Raw genomic sequence first — 13,587 nt, 5'->3', positions numbered from 1 at the left:
TTGAGGTCCAAAGCTTTGGCTTGGATCTGTGGTGGTAAAGTTTGCCACTAATAAGGTTTATACTGTATTTCCATTTTTACAAATGGAAACTTTTATAAACTTTCAAAGAGTCATATAAAAAAATCCAAGGTGTGGATGACTGGCTGGATGCCCTGTTGACCTATAAAAGCAAATTAATGTGTCCAGTTCTATTGAATAGTGACATTTTTAATTTCCTAAGTAAATAAGTGAGATCATAAGTTAAAGCAGAAATGATGTGTCATCTCTGACTAAAGTCTTTTACAGGTTATTCATTTGATAAAGAATGACGGCACATTATCAATAAAATGGATATCAGTTTGATCATCTTCCAGTTTCAGTTGGATTACATTTTTTCAGCCTGTCTTATCCTTCCCTTGGAGGCTAGCCACATAGTAATGAGAACTGTAGACTCAACCCAACTTGGCAGTCTACCAGTAGTGGTCATAACAATGAAATGCTGATAACACAGGGCGCTTAAAGGGGTATTCTGGCTTTAGTTATTACATTTATTTATTATAATTCATTTGAAAGGGCCATTAATTTTATGTGCTGTACATCAAGAGGGGGTTACACATATACAATATAAAAATACAATAAACAAGAAACTATTAACAAACTGGTACAGAGGGGGAGAGGGCCCTGTCCACAAGAGCGTACAATAGCATAGGATGTTAAACAATTTTCTAATATACATCTATTTAAAATTTTGCTCTCATACCTTTATTATATCCACTCACTATTAACATATACTGTAACATGACATCAGTCAAGTGACCCTCACATGTATTAATGTGACCTCTGGCTTTCACTTAACTTCCCAGGTATCTAATAGGTGAATGGTAGTGTATTGAGAAGCAGAACATATATAGTATATACAGTATTACTATCTGCAGCAGCATCTCTTCATCATGTCTTTCAGTGTCTGTGTAGAAGCAGATATGAGTGTGAGTTGTGTTTGTTTTATCTTACACTATACTTTATTAACAACATGACAACATCACCTAGAGACAGGTGGGCATTTTTACAAATCACGTAGAGACAGGCAGCCATATAAATACACAGAGAGATGTAGTTACTGTAATAACCACAATAAAATCATTAGTGCACCATTTGCCCTGTTTAATTATCACATGGATGTGTCCTGTGTGCTGACCCAACACAAATACACTGCCTGTCCAAAACAAAAGTCGCCACCTGGATTTAACTAAGCAAATAGGTATGAGCCTCCTATTGGATAACTACTGCATGGGCGATTATCTATCAGATGGCAACAAGTTATTTAACCCCAACTGGTGCAATGAGTTGCTTCTCATTTCTTAAACAACCATGTCGAAAGACACATCTCGTGGTCCTGGAAAAGATGTTAGTCTGTTTGAGAAGGGTCAAATCATTGGCATGCATCAAGCAGAGAAAACATCTAAGGAGATTGCAGAAACTACTAAAATTGGGTTAAGAACTGTCCAACACATTATTAAAAACTGGAAGGATAGTGGGGAACCATTGTATTCGAGGAAGAAATGTGGCGGGGAAAAAATCCTGAATGATTGTGATCGGCGATTACTTAAACGTTTGGTGAAATCAAATCGAAGAAAAACAGTAGAACTCAGGGCTATGTGGAAGTAAGAGCATTTCCACACGCACAATGCGAAGGGAACTCATGAGATTGGGACTGAACAGTTGTGTAGACGTAAGAAAACCACTAATCAGTTAGGCAAACCAGAAAAAAAGGCTTCAATTTACTAGCGAGCATAAAGATTGGACTCTGGAGCAATGGAACAAGGTCATGTGGTCTGATGAGTCAAGATTTACGCTGTTCCAAAGTGATGGGCACATTAGGGTAAGAAGAGAGGCAGATGAAGTGATGCACCCATCATGCCTAGTGCCTACTGTACAAGCCTGTGGGGGCAGTGCTATGATCTGGGGTTGCTGCAGTTGGTCAGGTCTAGGTTCAGCAACAGTATGTGCTCCAAGAATGAGGTCAGCTGACTACCTGAACATACTGAATGACCAGGTTATTCCATCAATTAATTTTTTCTTCCCTGATGGCACAGGCATATTCCAAAATGACAATGCCAGGATTTATCGGGCTCAAATTGCAAAAGAGTGGTTCAGGGAGCATGAGACATCATTTTGGATTGGCCACCACAGAGTCTAGACCTTAACCCCATTGAGAATCTTTGGGATGTGCTGGAGAAGGCTTTGCGCAGCGGTCAGACTCTACCATCATCAATGTAAGATCTTGGTGAAAAATTAATGCAACACTGGATGGAAATAAATCTTGTGACATTGCAGAAGCTTATCGAAACAATCCCACAGCGAATGCGTGCCGTAATCAAAGGCGGTCCAACAGAATATTATAGTGTGTGACCTTTTTTTTTTTTGGTGGCGACTTTTTTTTTGGACAGGAAGTGTATGTCATGTAACACTGTTGCTTACTTAATGTCAGGAAGTATATGATGTAAAGAGTGTCATATGACTCGGCATGTTTCAGTTGGGCCATGGATACATTACATAGGACTGATCCATGGGCTATACCATTCTACTAAAAATAAAGGTTAGCTGACTGAAATAAGAAAGGCATGTATGCAGATTATACTGCATACTGCAGAGGTGCTATAATTATAAATAATACAAGATATGCCAAATTGTGTAAATTTTTGTTACAATCAACCTTTAATGAATTTATTGTGTCTTCCTCTTTCAGCCGCATTTGCTTTTGTTGTGTTAAAAGAAGGTATAACAGACACTGAAAAAACTATAAAAGAAGATCTAAAAACTATAGTAGCCACAAAGATAGCAAAGTATGCTGTCCCCGATCATATCCTGGTAAGTTACATTTTACAAAGGAAGTTCTAATGTAATCTTTATGTATTGTGTGATCATGTGTGGTATTGTAGCTCAGCCACATTCAATTGAACATCTCCTGGATAGGTGTGCCACTGTTTTGGGGGAGAAAGCAGCAGCCATACTTATTTAACCTCATTTAACCATTTTTAACCAACTGCAAAAAATAAATACTATACAAAATGTCCATACTGTAGTCTCTGATGTCTTGTGTAACTTTTTCTCCTGCCCCTGTACATCTCAAACTACTCTTTTCTTTCTGGTCTGATTTTACAATTTGTCATCTACTGTAAGAAGATCTCAACCATTCACAGGTATAATTTGAAGCTCCTCGGCCCAGTATCCAGTTAGATTAAGTATCTAACTGGATAGCGTAAGTATCCAGTTAGATTTAAAGTCCGAGAGGGGTGACGGTCAGTCCAAAAAAGAATCACCCCATTATTTAATATATAACATGCACTCTTTTTCTGTCCTTCAGATGGTGAAACGACTTCCAAAAACACGTTCGGGAAAAATAATGAGGCGTGTGCTGAGGAAAATTGCCACCGGCTACACAGAAGATCTTGGAGACATAACCACACTGGAGGATCCAAGTATCATAACAGAAATCCTGGAGGCATATCAGAAGTACAAGACAGATGAGGCTGCCAAATAACGACCTGATAACTGGGAACACTGGATGTAAACTATAGGGATATAGATTAAACCTCCTTCCAGGCAACAAATAGATGAAATCTCCTTCTGTCATTGTGCAGACATTCTGTAAAGTACATAATCGAAAACCTAAAGGACCAGTTTACGAGGTTCTTATTCATTAAGAAAAATGTGAAGTGCCAAATGCATATCTCTATTCATGTATCTCTGCCCAGTCAATTTGGGGTTGGTATGGTTATGTTGTCACTGATAACAAGTGCATCATTTATTCTAATATACTGTTATTACCTTATTTATTGGCGCAGTCGAGGATTTCAAGACCTCAAATGTTCTTCAGGTAAGATCAGCCAGAGACAGGTTGGTGATAAAGGTGTACATACAATACTGTAGAGCAGACAAAGCACTGGCTATAGAGGTCATGAAGTTAGAGGGCTGTATCATGTTGCCCTACACTTCTCCATGGAATATAAATCCGCAGAGGTTGACCTCTCAGAATTGCAAATAGAGGTGCAAACTGCAACAATTTTAAGACATGTGCACACGCCTTGTGTTTTATTTTTATTTTTTTATTTGGATTTGCAAGTGGGAAATAAGCAATTTGAATGAGATTTTAACACATTGCAGAAATTGACATGCGGTGTAGATTTCACATACCGTATTTTTCGCCCTAAAAGACGCACCGGCCCATAAGACTCCCCTGGGTTTTATAGAAACACAATAAGAAAAATATATATTTTTTATTAGACCTCTGCTCAGACTACCATTTAGACCCCCAATGTTAATCAGACCTCAGCTGACAGCCCCAATTAGACCGCCAATGTTATAAGACCCCAATAAGACCTCAGATCAGACCCCCAATTAGATCTCAGTTCAGACTCAAATGTGAATGACCCCCAATCAGCCCCATGCCTCTTATCAGCCCCCATGCCTTTCATCCGCCACCCCATATATTATAACCGATATACTTCTCAAAACAAGTGAGAGAATCATGTGTGAGCACCAACTCATAGATCCGATAAACAACAACACACATGTACGTACATAACAAAATATTTTATTAGTTCATCACATAAAAGACAAAACCTTAGACATAGATAAATATGTATGAATAGCAGCAGTAAAGTGGCAGCACTGCGAATCAGCGCCCCACCAAGGTACCAATATGGAACTATCCCCCAAGCGCACCTCACCTATTAGCCTGAGTAAGCCAAATGGCTAAAGTGAGAAAATTTCTCATACACAGGCCAGGTGAAAGTGTGGGCTTTCAATGATGATACAATTGTTGCCATGCTAGCTATATTGTAAATGTGAATGGATGCAGTGTGTGGATATTCCACCCCAGCAGCAGCTAAATAGCATGCAATATACATCCAACGCATAAGAAGTCATAACCAGCATGGAAAACACATATAGGAATAAGTAAAGGGGAACCAACCTTGGGACCCTGGTGAGCGCACCCCTGACGCGCGTTTCGCTCAGCTTCTTCAGAAGGGGCGTGCCTATTCAGCCAAACTCTTCCACTTATAAATCTTGCCGCAGCTGAGTGATTGTCCCAAACACCTATCACACCATCACTAACGCACCTCCGCCCATCCGCGACTCAGGCTATCGGAGCCGTGCCATTACCACCACGTCATATCCGCTTTGTCACATCCGCCCCAAACTACGGGCAGGAAGCCCATCAAGCACGTCACTTCTGCCCATCCTGTCAGTTTAAAGGTCCGTACAAGTGTGTTGGAACTGTCACTCATCACATCGTCACGGCCCATCCTAATCAATACTGGGTCATCAGTCGTCACCTTGGTGGTGGGCATAGCGGGATGCACTACCGCTACTATCCACCAAAGTGTTATAAACTGTGGCGCCCATCACCAGACTCACCGGCCCATAAGACTCCCCTGGGTTTTATAGGAACACAATAAGAAAAATATATATTTTTTATTAGACCTCTGCTCAGACTACCAATCAGACCCCCAATGTTAATCAGACCTCAGCTGACAGCCCCAATTAGACCGCCAATGTTAATAAGACCCCAATAAGACCTCAGATCAGACCCCCAATTAGATCTCAGTTCAGACTAAAATGTGAATGACCCCCAATCAGCCCCATGTCGTTCATCCGCCACCCCATATATCTCTGACCAGCCCCCATTGCCTCTAATCATCCCCCAACAGCCTCCTATCAGCCCTCAGAAGCGTTATATCAGCCCCCATTGTCTCTCACCAGCCTCCAGCAGCATTATATCAGCCCCATTGCCTCTCACCAGCCCCCAGCAGCGTTATTTCAGCCCCCATTGCCTCTCACCAGCCCCAGCCATGTTATATCAGCCCCCATTGCCTCTCACCAGCCCCCAGCCAAGTTATATCAGCCACCAGAAGCCTCATATGGAATAAAATAAAAACACTTGCCTTTCCTGCTCCGGACGCCGCCGCTCCTCTCCTCCAGCGCCACCCTCTTCCACCATCCTGCCGCGGGCTGTGAACTGGCACGCACTGCACAGCCGACAGCCGAGGACCAGGAAGCGCTAAGTACAGAGCTTCCATAATGGAAGCGCTCATTAGTATTCGCCCCATAAGACGCAGGGGGGAAAAATGCATCTTATGGGGCGAAAAACACGGTATTTAGCACATCAATTCTTTCTGTGGATATCACCTCTTTTAATGTAGCATTGCAAAATCCATGGTGAATCTACAGTAAAGTCCACATGTAATACATGAAGATTTTCCCCAGGAATCTGCAGCAGGTATTTTTCAGGTAAGTGTCGATGTACCCTTATAGGAAAGGATGGTCAGGAGGGGATCTCATTGACTTTTATGGGAGAGTATTGTAGGCATGCTCTGTGACCTGTGGAGAGGTCATTGTACAAGAAAAGAATACATAAGTTTTGACAATCACCTATTGTGAATGGTGGATCCTGTCTTATCTATACACAGAGGTGATATCATTACAGGCAGAATTAGAATGACAGATAGGCAGGTAACTGCAGTAAAGTGATCTGTATAGACCAAGTGGGGCCAATTATTAGTGGCCAGAGTAAAAACTGCAGGATTTTATGGTTTTTGATTAAATATATAGATATTGGAAAATTAAAAATAACAAATAAATTATTTAAACATATGTTAAACATAAACAATGTGATTTAAAAAGGTCATTTTTTTGATAACACATTCCCTTTAAAGTGAGTCTTTCACCTATACTGACCTTTATAGAACACTAACACCATTATCAGCATTATAGTCCCCATATGTGAATGCTACGTACTGTTTAGCTGTCCGTCGCTTATTTTCTTCAAAGAACACTTTTATTCAATATGCAAATTAGGTCTGAAGGTGCCCAGGGGCGGCGTTCAAGCGGCCAGTGCCCAGGCCCCTCGTCACTATTCATCTGAAACCCCTCCCCTTTCACCACTCTGGCCCGCCCTAGGTTCTTCTGATTACCTTCTCCCTTCAGTGTGAAATCCTGTGCCTGCGCCGGGCACAGGGGTGTTTTTTTTAAGAAAATAAGCGATGGACAGCCAAACAGTAAGTAGCATTCACATATGGGGACTATAATGCTGATAATGGTGTTAGTGTTCTATAATGGTCAGTATAGGTGAAAGACTCCCTTTAAGTTTAAAACATGTAATGATCATTTTATTTTCTCTTTTTTCTGTATAATATGACAAAAGAGGTGTTTATTTAGCTGTTTTAGCACAACACTTGTGGGTTTATATTTGTTGAACAGGTCAAAAAGTCCAGCTAAAATAAAGGTTTCAAAAAACTACATGTAACTGTTCTCATGTGATATCTGTAGCCACCTTAGTACTTTTTTTTGAAATGATGAAATTAGATAATAACATATTGGGGGAGATTTATCATAACAAAGAGAAAAATTGAGGAGTTGCTCATGGTTATCAATCCGATCCCAGTTCTTCTTAGAAAAAAGAAGCCATTAGCCATTAAAGGGGTTTTTCGACACTTTTAAATTGATGAACTATCCTCTGGATAGGTCATCAATACCTGATTGGTGGGGGTGCGACACCTGGGACACAGTGCTGGTGGCTGGCCAAAACAACTGATTGGTGGGGATGTATCAGAGGATCCTGAGCAGTGATGGTCAGTTCGCAGTGTTCGCCAGCTTTAGTAAGGTAGACTCACCCGTCCGGCGATGCACAGGTAATCCCTTACCTGTGCCGGGAACCGGTCTGAAATCAAATGCAGTCACCGGGAGCAGGTAGTTCCCAGAATAGCCCGATGAAGGCCCCCGGCGGCTGTTCTCGGAACTGCCTGCTCCCGGTGACTGCATTTGATTTCAGACCGGCTCCCGGCACAGGTAAGGGCTTACCTGTGCATCGCCGGACGGGTGAGTCTACCTTACTAAAGATGGCAGCCCTACAAGCTGTAAAAACTATTTAGGTAAAAACTATTTAGGTTTTGAGCCTCTGCTTCTGGATCTTTCTATTCATTGACAGTAAATTATGATCCTAAAACGTTTCAAGAAATTGGAGCAAGTACACTAGGTTTCATAACTTTTTTTTATATACCTTAATTATGTAATGCATTTTATTCTGCTATGAGAGTCACACGTTTTTGACTACAACTCAGGTGACTTCAACTTTTAGCAAAGCAAGACTTGCAATTGTTTTCACTCTCCCACCGAGTTCATGAAGTGCACTGCGTCCCTATTAATAGACTATAACATGGAATGGGAGTCAGACGGACGTCACATGGAAAGATTGAATCAGCAGAGAAGGAATGGAGATACTGTCATCCAGGGATTGTTTCACAGAATAGCTATGCCGCTTTACAATGTATGGAATGCAAGTGTATATATTGTAGAGATATATATATATATATATATATATATATATATATATTACATACGATGTACATATACAGAGACCCCCTGAGGAGCCGGTATAGAGCACAGGAGTGGTAGTGGCCCTGATGAAGTGTTGTGTCACAGTGTACTCTCTCAGGCTGTTGCTCCCTGGGGATCAGTGCAGTCCAAATATAGTACCGAAGAATGGGGCCAGTTAAACCTAACAAAGTCCTTTTTGCTAAGTGCAATGTAGAGCTTACATACAGTAAGTTCTGGAGTACTACACATACATTGATCTAACATTGGAAGATATTTAATCAGGGTTTTATCATAATACAATCAAGTAGGCCTTGTGTTGTTCGTTTCCTTCGAACAATGAAGAGTTCTACAGTATATGACGCCTATTTGATGTGTAGATGTGAGCAGGAAGAGTAAGATATTTCTGCATAAGGGCTCGTTCACATCTGTGTTGAGCATTTTTCAGATCCCTCAGAAGAACAGAAACATGAAAAATAACTGATCCGTCTTAGGCTACATTTAAAACAGAGGAACAGACTACCAGAGTGCCGCACATTGCCGGATCCTCATAGAATTTCAATGGAATCCACTGGGTGTCTGGCTACTTTCCAGCATAAATGCAGGCTTTCTGGAGAACATAAAATCCTGCTTTCAGTGGTATTTCCCTGGCAGAAAGCCATTATTTATGCCGGAACGCCGCTGGATCGCTGTCAGATCCCATTATAGTGAATGGGGATCTGACAGTGCCCAGCTATGCTGGATAAGATAACTCCAGTAGTCTGTTCCTCTGCCGGAACAGAATACTGGATTTACCTAACTGAGTCGCAAACCTAGCCTCATGGGTTGCATGTGACAAAATATCTAAACATGAGGGACTTTCCCTCTGCATCATAAAAACAATACTATACAATCAACCAATGAATATGCAATGGAGGAAGCATCATTCTGGGTATTAGGTATATTCATCCATATTTAATTGTTTGTATGTACTGCATTTCATATTTACCATGGACATTTAGCTAACTTCTGAAGCTGCCGTTTTTGCAACAAACAGTGCACCAAAAAAGGGCAAAAGTGCTGAAAACCCAACAAAGTAATCACCCTCCAATTGGCTATCACGCTTGACTTTCACACAACATCCCTTGCCCCCCTCTTCCCAGAAATAAAGACTCGGAAACCAGGTTGGATTGAATCGGCCACAGCAGCCCTTTTATTATTAAATATTTACTTTCTAAAACATATATTCAACCAACCCATATGCAACGGCATAGGAAAATACACCCACCAAAACAATATGTATGACATATATTAACGACAAGGGAGGTCCTTAGAGCCCCAAATGTTTCTGTTAACCCATCCTCCACGGCGTACTCCATCTTGCCCCCAGCCAATGAGCGCCAGCTCGGAGGCGCCACTGACCTAAAACCTGCCACGATAATACCAACCATGGGAGTCCAGCCCAACCATGGAGCCCTCCCATCCTCCAGAACCTGTTATTCCACCAACTCCCAGGACCTCCCGCCACCATGAACGCATTGGCTTGACTACTTAAGCCTGTGCGTCCCTCCACACAAAGACACAACATACCCTTTTCCCCCTTACAGGCGAGCCGGACGCACATAAGACCTGAAACGGAGGGACTCCCAGCGCTCGATTCGCTTGACAACCGTGACTGCCCCAATGCGGAAGAAATGGCACATATAACCCGATTAACTCAGACCCAGCCAAGATAAGCACTGGCGGAAAACCATAAGAAACTGAAAATGAGACAAAAATGAACCGTCCTCATGAACCAATAGAGGGGCTAACGTCCCCTTTCTAACCGCCCAATAATTTCCCAAACACTGCACCGTGAACATTGCACACCCTGGAATCACATAGAGGAATCCCATTCATGTCAGTCTTGGACCGTCGAATCCTAAATTCCAACCTATCCTGATAAAGATCCACATCTGTCACGGCGGGCGTGCACTCCGAATAACAGATAACACACCAACCAGGCTCTGGACGAGAGACAGGGGAAGGGTCACCTCCTAGCTAATCCCTGACCTCTTTCCCTGCACTGCTCAGTCCACATACAGACCTTGAAGGTAGGTGTGATGTGTCCTCCAGCCTGGGCTGACAAAACTCTGAATTCCCTGAGATGGTGAAGTGGGGAAAAAGGAGCAGCCTGCTCGCACAGAACCTGGATGGGATAGATGACACAAAACAACCAAACTAGAAATGACACTTATCTTCCAGAGCAGGAACAGACAGCCAACCTTCTCTCCTAGCTTCCCAGACCACAATGAATAGTATAATCCGCTCAGATCACTTGGCTGGAGTGCCATTTAAACTAATGACTCCACCCAGTGCACCTGATGAGAGGCGGATCCAGCACGGCACCAAAACAGACACTAACTTCGTGCTGCTATCCTGGCCGACCTCCGCACATCGTCAGAGTGGGGCATGACAACATCCTCTTACAGAAAAGCTCTCGATCGCCGAACACTGCCGCTAACTAATTCCCCCAAACGAAGAGCCCCAAAAAATGTCATAAGAAACTCAAATGCTGTCTGGCAAACAGTCTCTAACTGCATTCCCAAATACAATAGCAGGGTGAACGATACAGGTTACCCGCTATCCTCAATCTCTTTTAGACATCTCCAACCCTTCAACGCCTGGGCCACCAAAAATGATTTAGTGATGTCTGGCAAACTATGCAAACGAAAACCAAAAGCCACACCTGCCACAACTCTGTTCATCTTAGCAACCAACCAGTCACCCGTCCTTTGCATGGCCTAAAACAACAGCACAGAGGGACCTCCATATCACCCTCCGGGTTGCCATCACCTAAACCTAGCGTGCTACACCAGTTCTCCCAACAGAGCCAAGCCCTAGCATAAGCTTCCCATGTACCTGGGGCCAATGACGACCGGATCAGCCCTGCTACTGTTCCTCCAGCAGATCTCAAAGGAAAGTCGGACAGGACAGGGCGACCTTTTCCACATTCGGCGGCCGAAATCACTCCCACTGAAAACAACAAAGCACGTCAGCTGTGCAATTTTGGACGCCCTGCACGTGAACTCCTACCACCCAAGCATTTAGTGCCAAACACTCTATTACCAATTGTTGCAACAACAAAATTTCTACATACTCCCCCTTTCAAATACGATCCTTGACGTCCTGTTTTAAGTGCGCTCCCAGTGGGCCCTCAAAACACACATACACCTCCCCTACTCTGCATCATCCATCCTAACTGGCTCGTCCTCCAATGAACCCCCAGCCTGCATCTGGACTGATACAGAACTCAACCCCGCCAAAGATGTGGCGTTCCTCTCCGTAATGCCCTCAGCCTGTGCTTGGACTGATATTGCACCTGTCCCAATGCTAGATGCAGCGATGGCCCCGGCCCCCGTTATTCCCCATGCAGGAAGAGGAGACCCCCCAAGAGGCCCTCACCCAAACGCTAAACTAGCCAAAACCCCCAATACATTAAGTCCCCTACCCAACTACCCAAGTCCACAGAAGGGCCCCCGACCCCTCCACCCCCAGGGTTCTAATAAGAGAAAGGAAAGGTCCCCATTGTAACTCACCAGGCTGACTGGGCACTGTGATCGTGACTTTTTTTTTTAAAACATGGGATTTTTTCCCTACAGAAATAGAGAATCAAAAATACATGATAAAACGCCATACCTTCATGCTGCATTTTTTTTTAAAAATAAACACCACCACCAAATAAAAAAAAGCCACTAGGCAAAAAAAGATTTGTATGTACTGCATTTCATATTTCCCATAGACATTCATCTAACTTCTGAAGCTGCCGTTTTTGCAACAAACAGTGCACCAAAAAAGGGCAGAACTGCGGAAAACCCCATAAAATAATTAGCCTCCAGGATCTGCACACATAATTTTCCTCTGGCATTTTTTTTTAACCGCTAAAAATATCATAGAAACATCAGATGCAGGAGCAATGTTTAATTATTTCATTGGTAGTACAAAGGGCTGGACTGGGAGCTTATAGTGGCCTTTAAAAAAACTAAAAATGGCCCCATACTGCAAGCACTGCTAAAGTGAAAGAAGGTAGTCGGGGACAGCAATACCATAGTACAGCACAAAAAAACACCCCAGCAGCACCAAATACCACAGTGTAGCACAAAACACTGCCCAAGCTGCACCAAATAAATCCACAGAAGCTGCTGCTCTATGGTGGCTAGCACCAGCTGCCACATTCTGTCTTTCTCCTCCAGTTGTCTAATAGTAAGGCTGTTAACAGCCTGCATTTGTGGGAGGGGCGTCTGGCTATTTATCCCCCTACCTGCCGCTCAGCCAGGCGCCCGAGCCTCACGCACCATTTGCGGTTTCGAGCTCCCTCCTCTTCCGACCCGAATCCTGCTTCCGGTATCCTGCGCTCATGCGCCGCCGACATCCGGATCGCAGCACGCCAGCCTGCCAAGTAATCGAGGCTCAGCTGGCTCCGTTCTAGCTGTGTCTCGCACCCGACCTGGTTTCCTGCCCCCTGCTGGTGCAGGCTTGGTTGCCGCTTTCCCCAGCATGATGCGCTCGCACGAGTGCGGGCGACAGGGTTGGGGGAGCGACATCTTAGTCAGTGAACTGCCGGTCACATGCCGGCTCAGTATGAGAGCCTATTGAATTAAAGTGGTGTCATAGGTAGATTCACATGTAGCTATTTGGCATATCCGTTAGAAGCCTATTTGTTTTTTTTTAAGGGCTTTTTAGCTCAGGAGGCATGGTCAAATTCTGGTTTTGGGATGCAGGTCGCTCTCCCGCTTTCAGGGGGGGCGCAGTTTTATTTGGGTCCCCTGCCAGATTGTTTGGGGCGCCGTACGTTTAATTTTAACTTCATCTGCCTTGCATCACAATACCAGAATTAGCGATTTACGTGATTTCACTTTACTGTCTCAGAAAACAGTGGTTTCTCGTTTTCTGGTTCAAATCTGCTTCTGTCTCCTGGTCTTTACGTATGGCCGGGGTCCCCTGGCCCTCCCGGGATCTCAGTGCCTCCCGGATCGCCCAGGTTGTCGATCTTCCTGGATCGCCAGGTTGTCAATGTTCCTGGATCGCCCAGGTTGTCAGTGTTCCTGGATCGCCCAGGTTGTCAATGTCCCTGGATCGCCCAGATTGTCAGTGTCCCTGGATCGCCCAGGTTGTCAGCGTCCCTGGATCGCCCAGGTGGTCAGCGTCCCTGGATCGCCCAGGTTGTCAGCGTCCCTGGATCGCCCAGGCTGTCAGCGTCCCTGGATCGCCCAG

The 13,587-nt window shown here is 43.9% G+C and overlaps 1 protein-coding gene across 1 annotated transcript in view; it reads left to right on the top strand.

Moving 5' to 3' along the window:
- LOC122934184 (acetyl-coenzyme A synthetase 2-like, mitochondrial) overlaps window positions 1-5,877 on the top strand; it is a 110,045-nt gene extending 104,168 nt beyond the window's left edge. The window contains exons 13-14 of the mRNA XM_044289458.1: window positions 2,726-2,847; window positions 3,344-5,877. Coding sequence (XP_044145393.1) covers window positions 2,726-2,847; window positions 3,344-3,520 — 299 coding nt within the window. The 3' untranslated portion in view covers window positions 3,521-5,877. The remainder of the gene's footprint in view (window positions 1-2,725; window positions 2,848-3,343) is intronic.
- Window positions 5,878-13,587: the final 7,710 nt, after the last annotated feature.

Source organism: Bufo gargarizans, chromosome 4 (assembly GCF_014858855.1).
Source record: "Bufo gargarizans isolate SCDJY-AF-19 chromosome 4, ASM1485885v1, whole genome shotgun sequence".
NCBI classification, from domain to species: Eukaryota; Metazoa; Chordata; class Amphibia; order Anura; family Bufonidae; genus Bufo; species Bufo gargarizans.
Note: the sequence above shows the minus strand (reverse complement) of the source record. Positions and strands in the feature narration are given on the sequence as shown.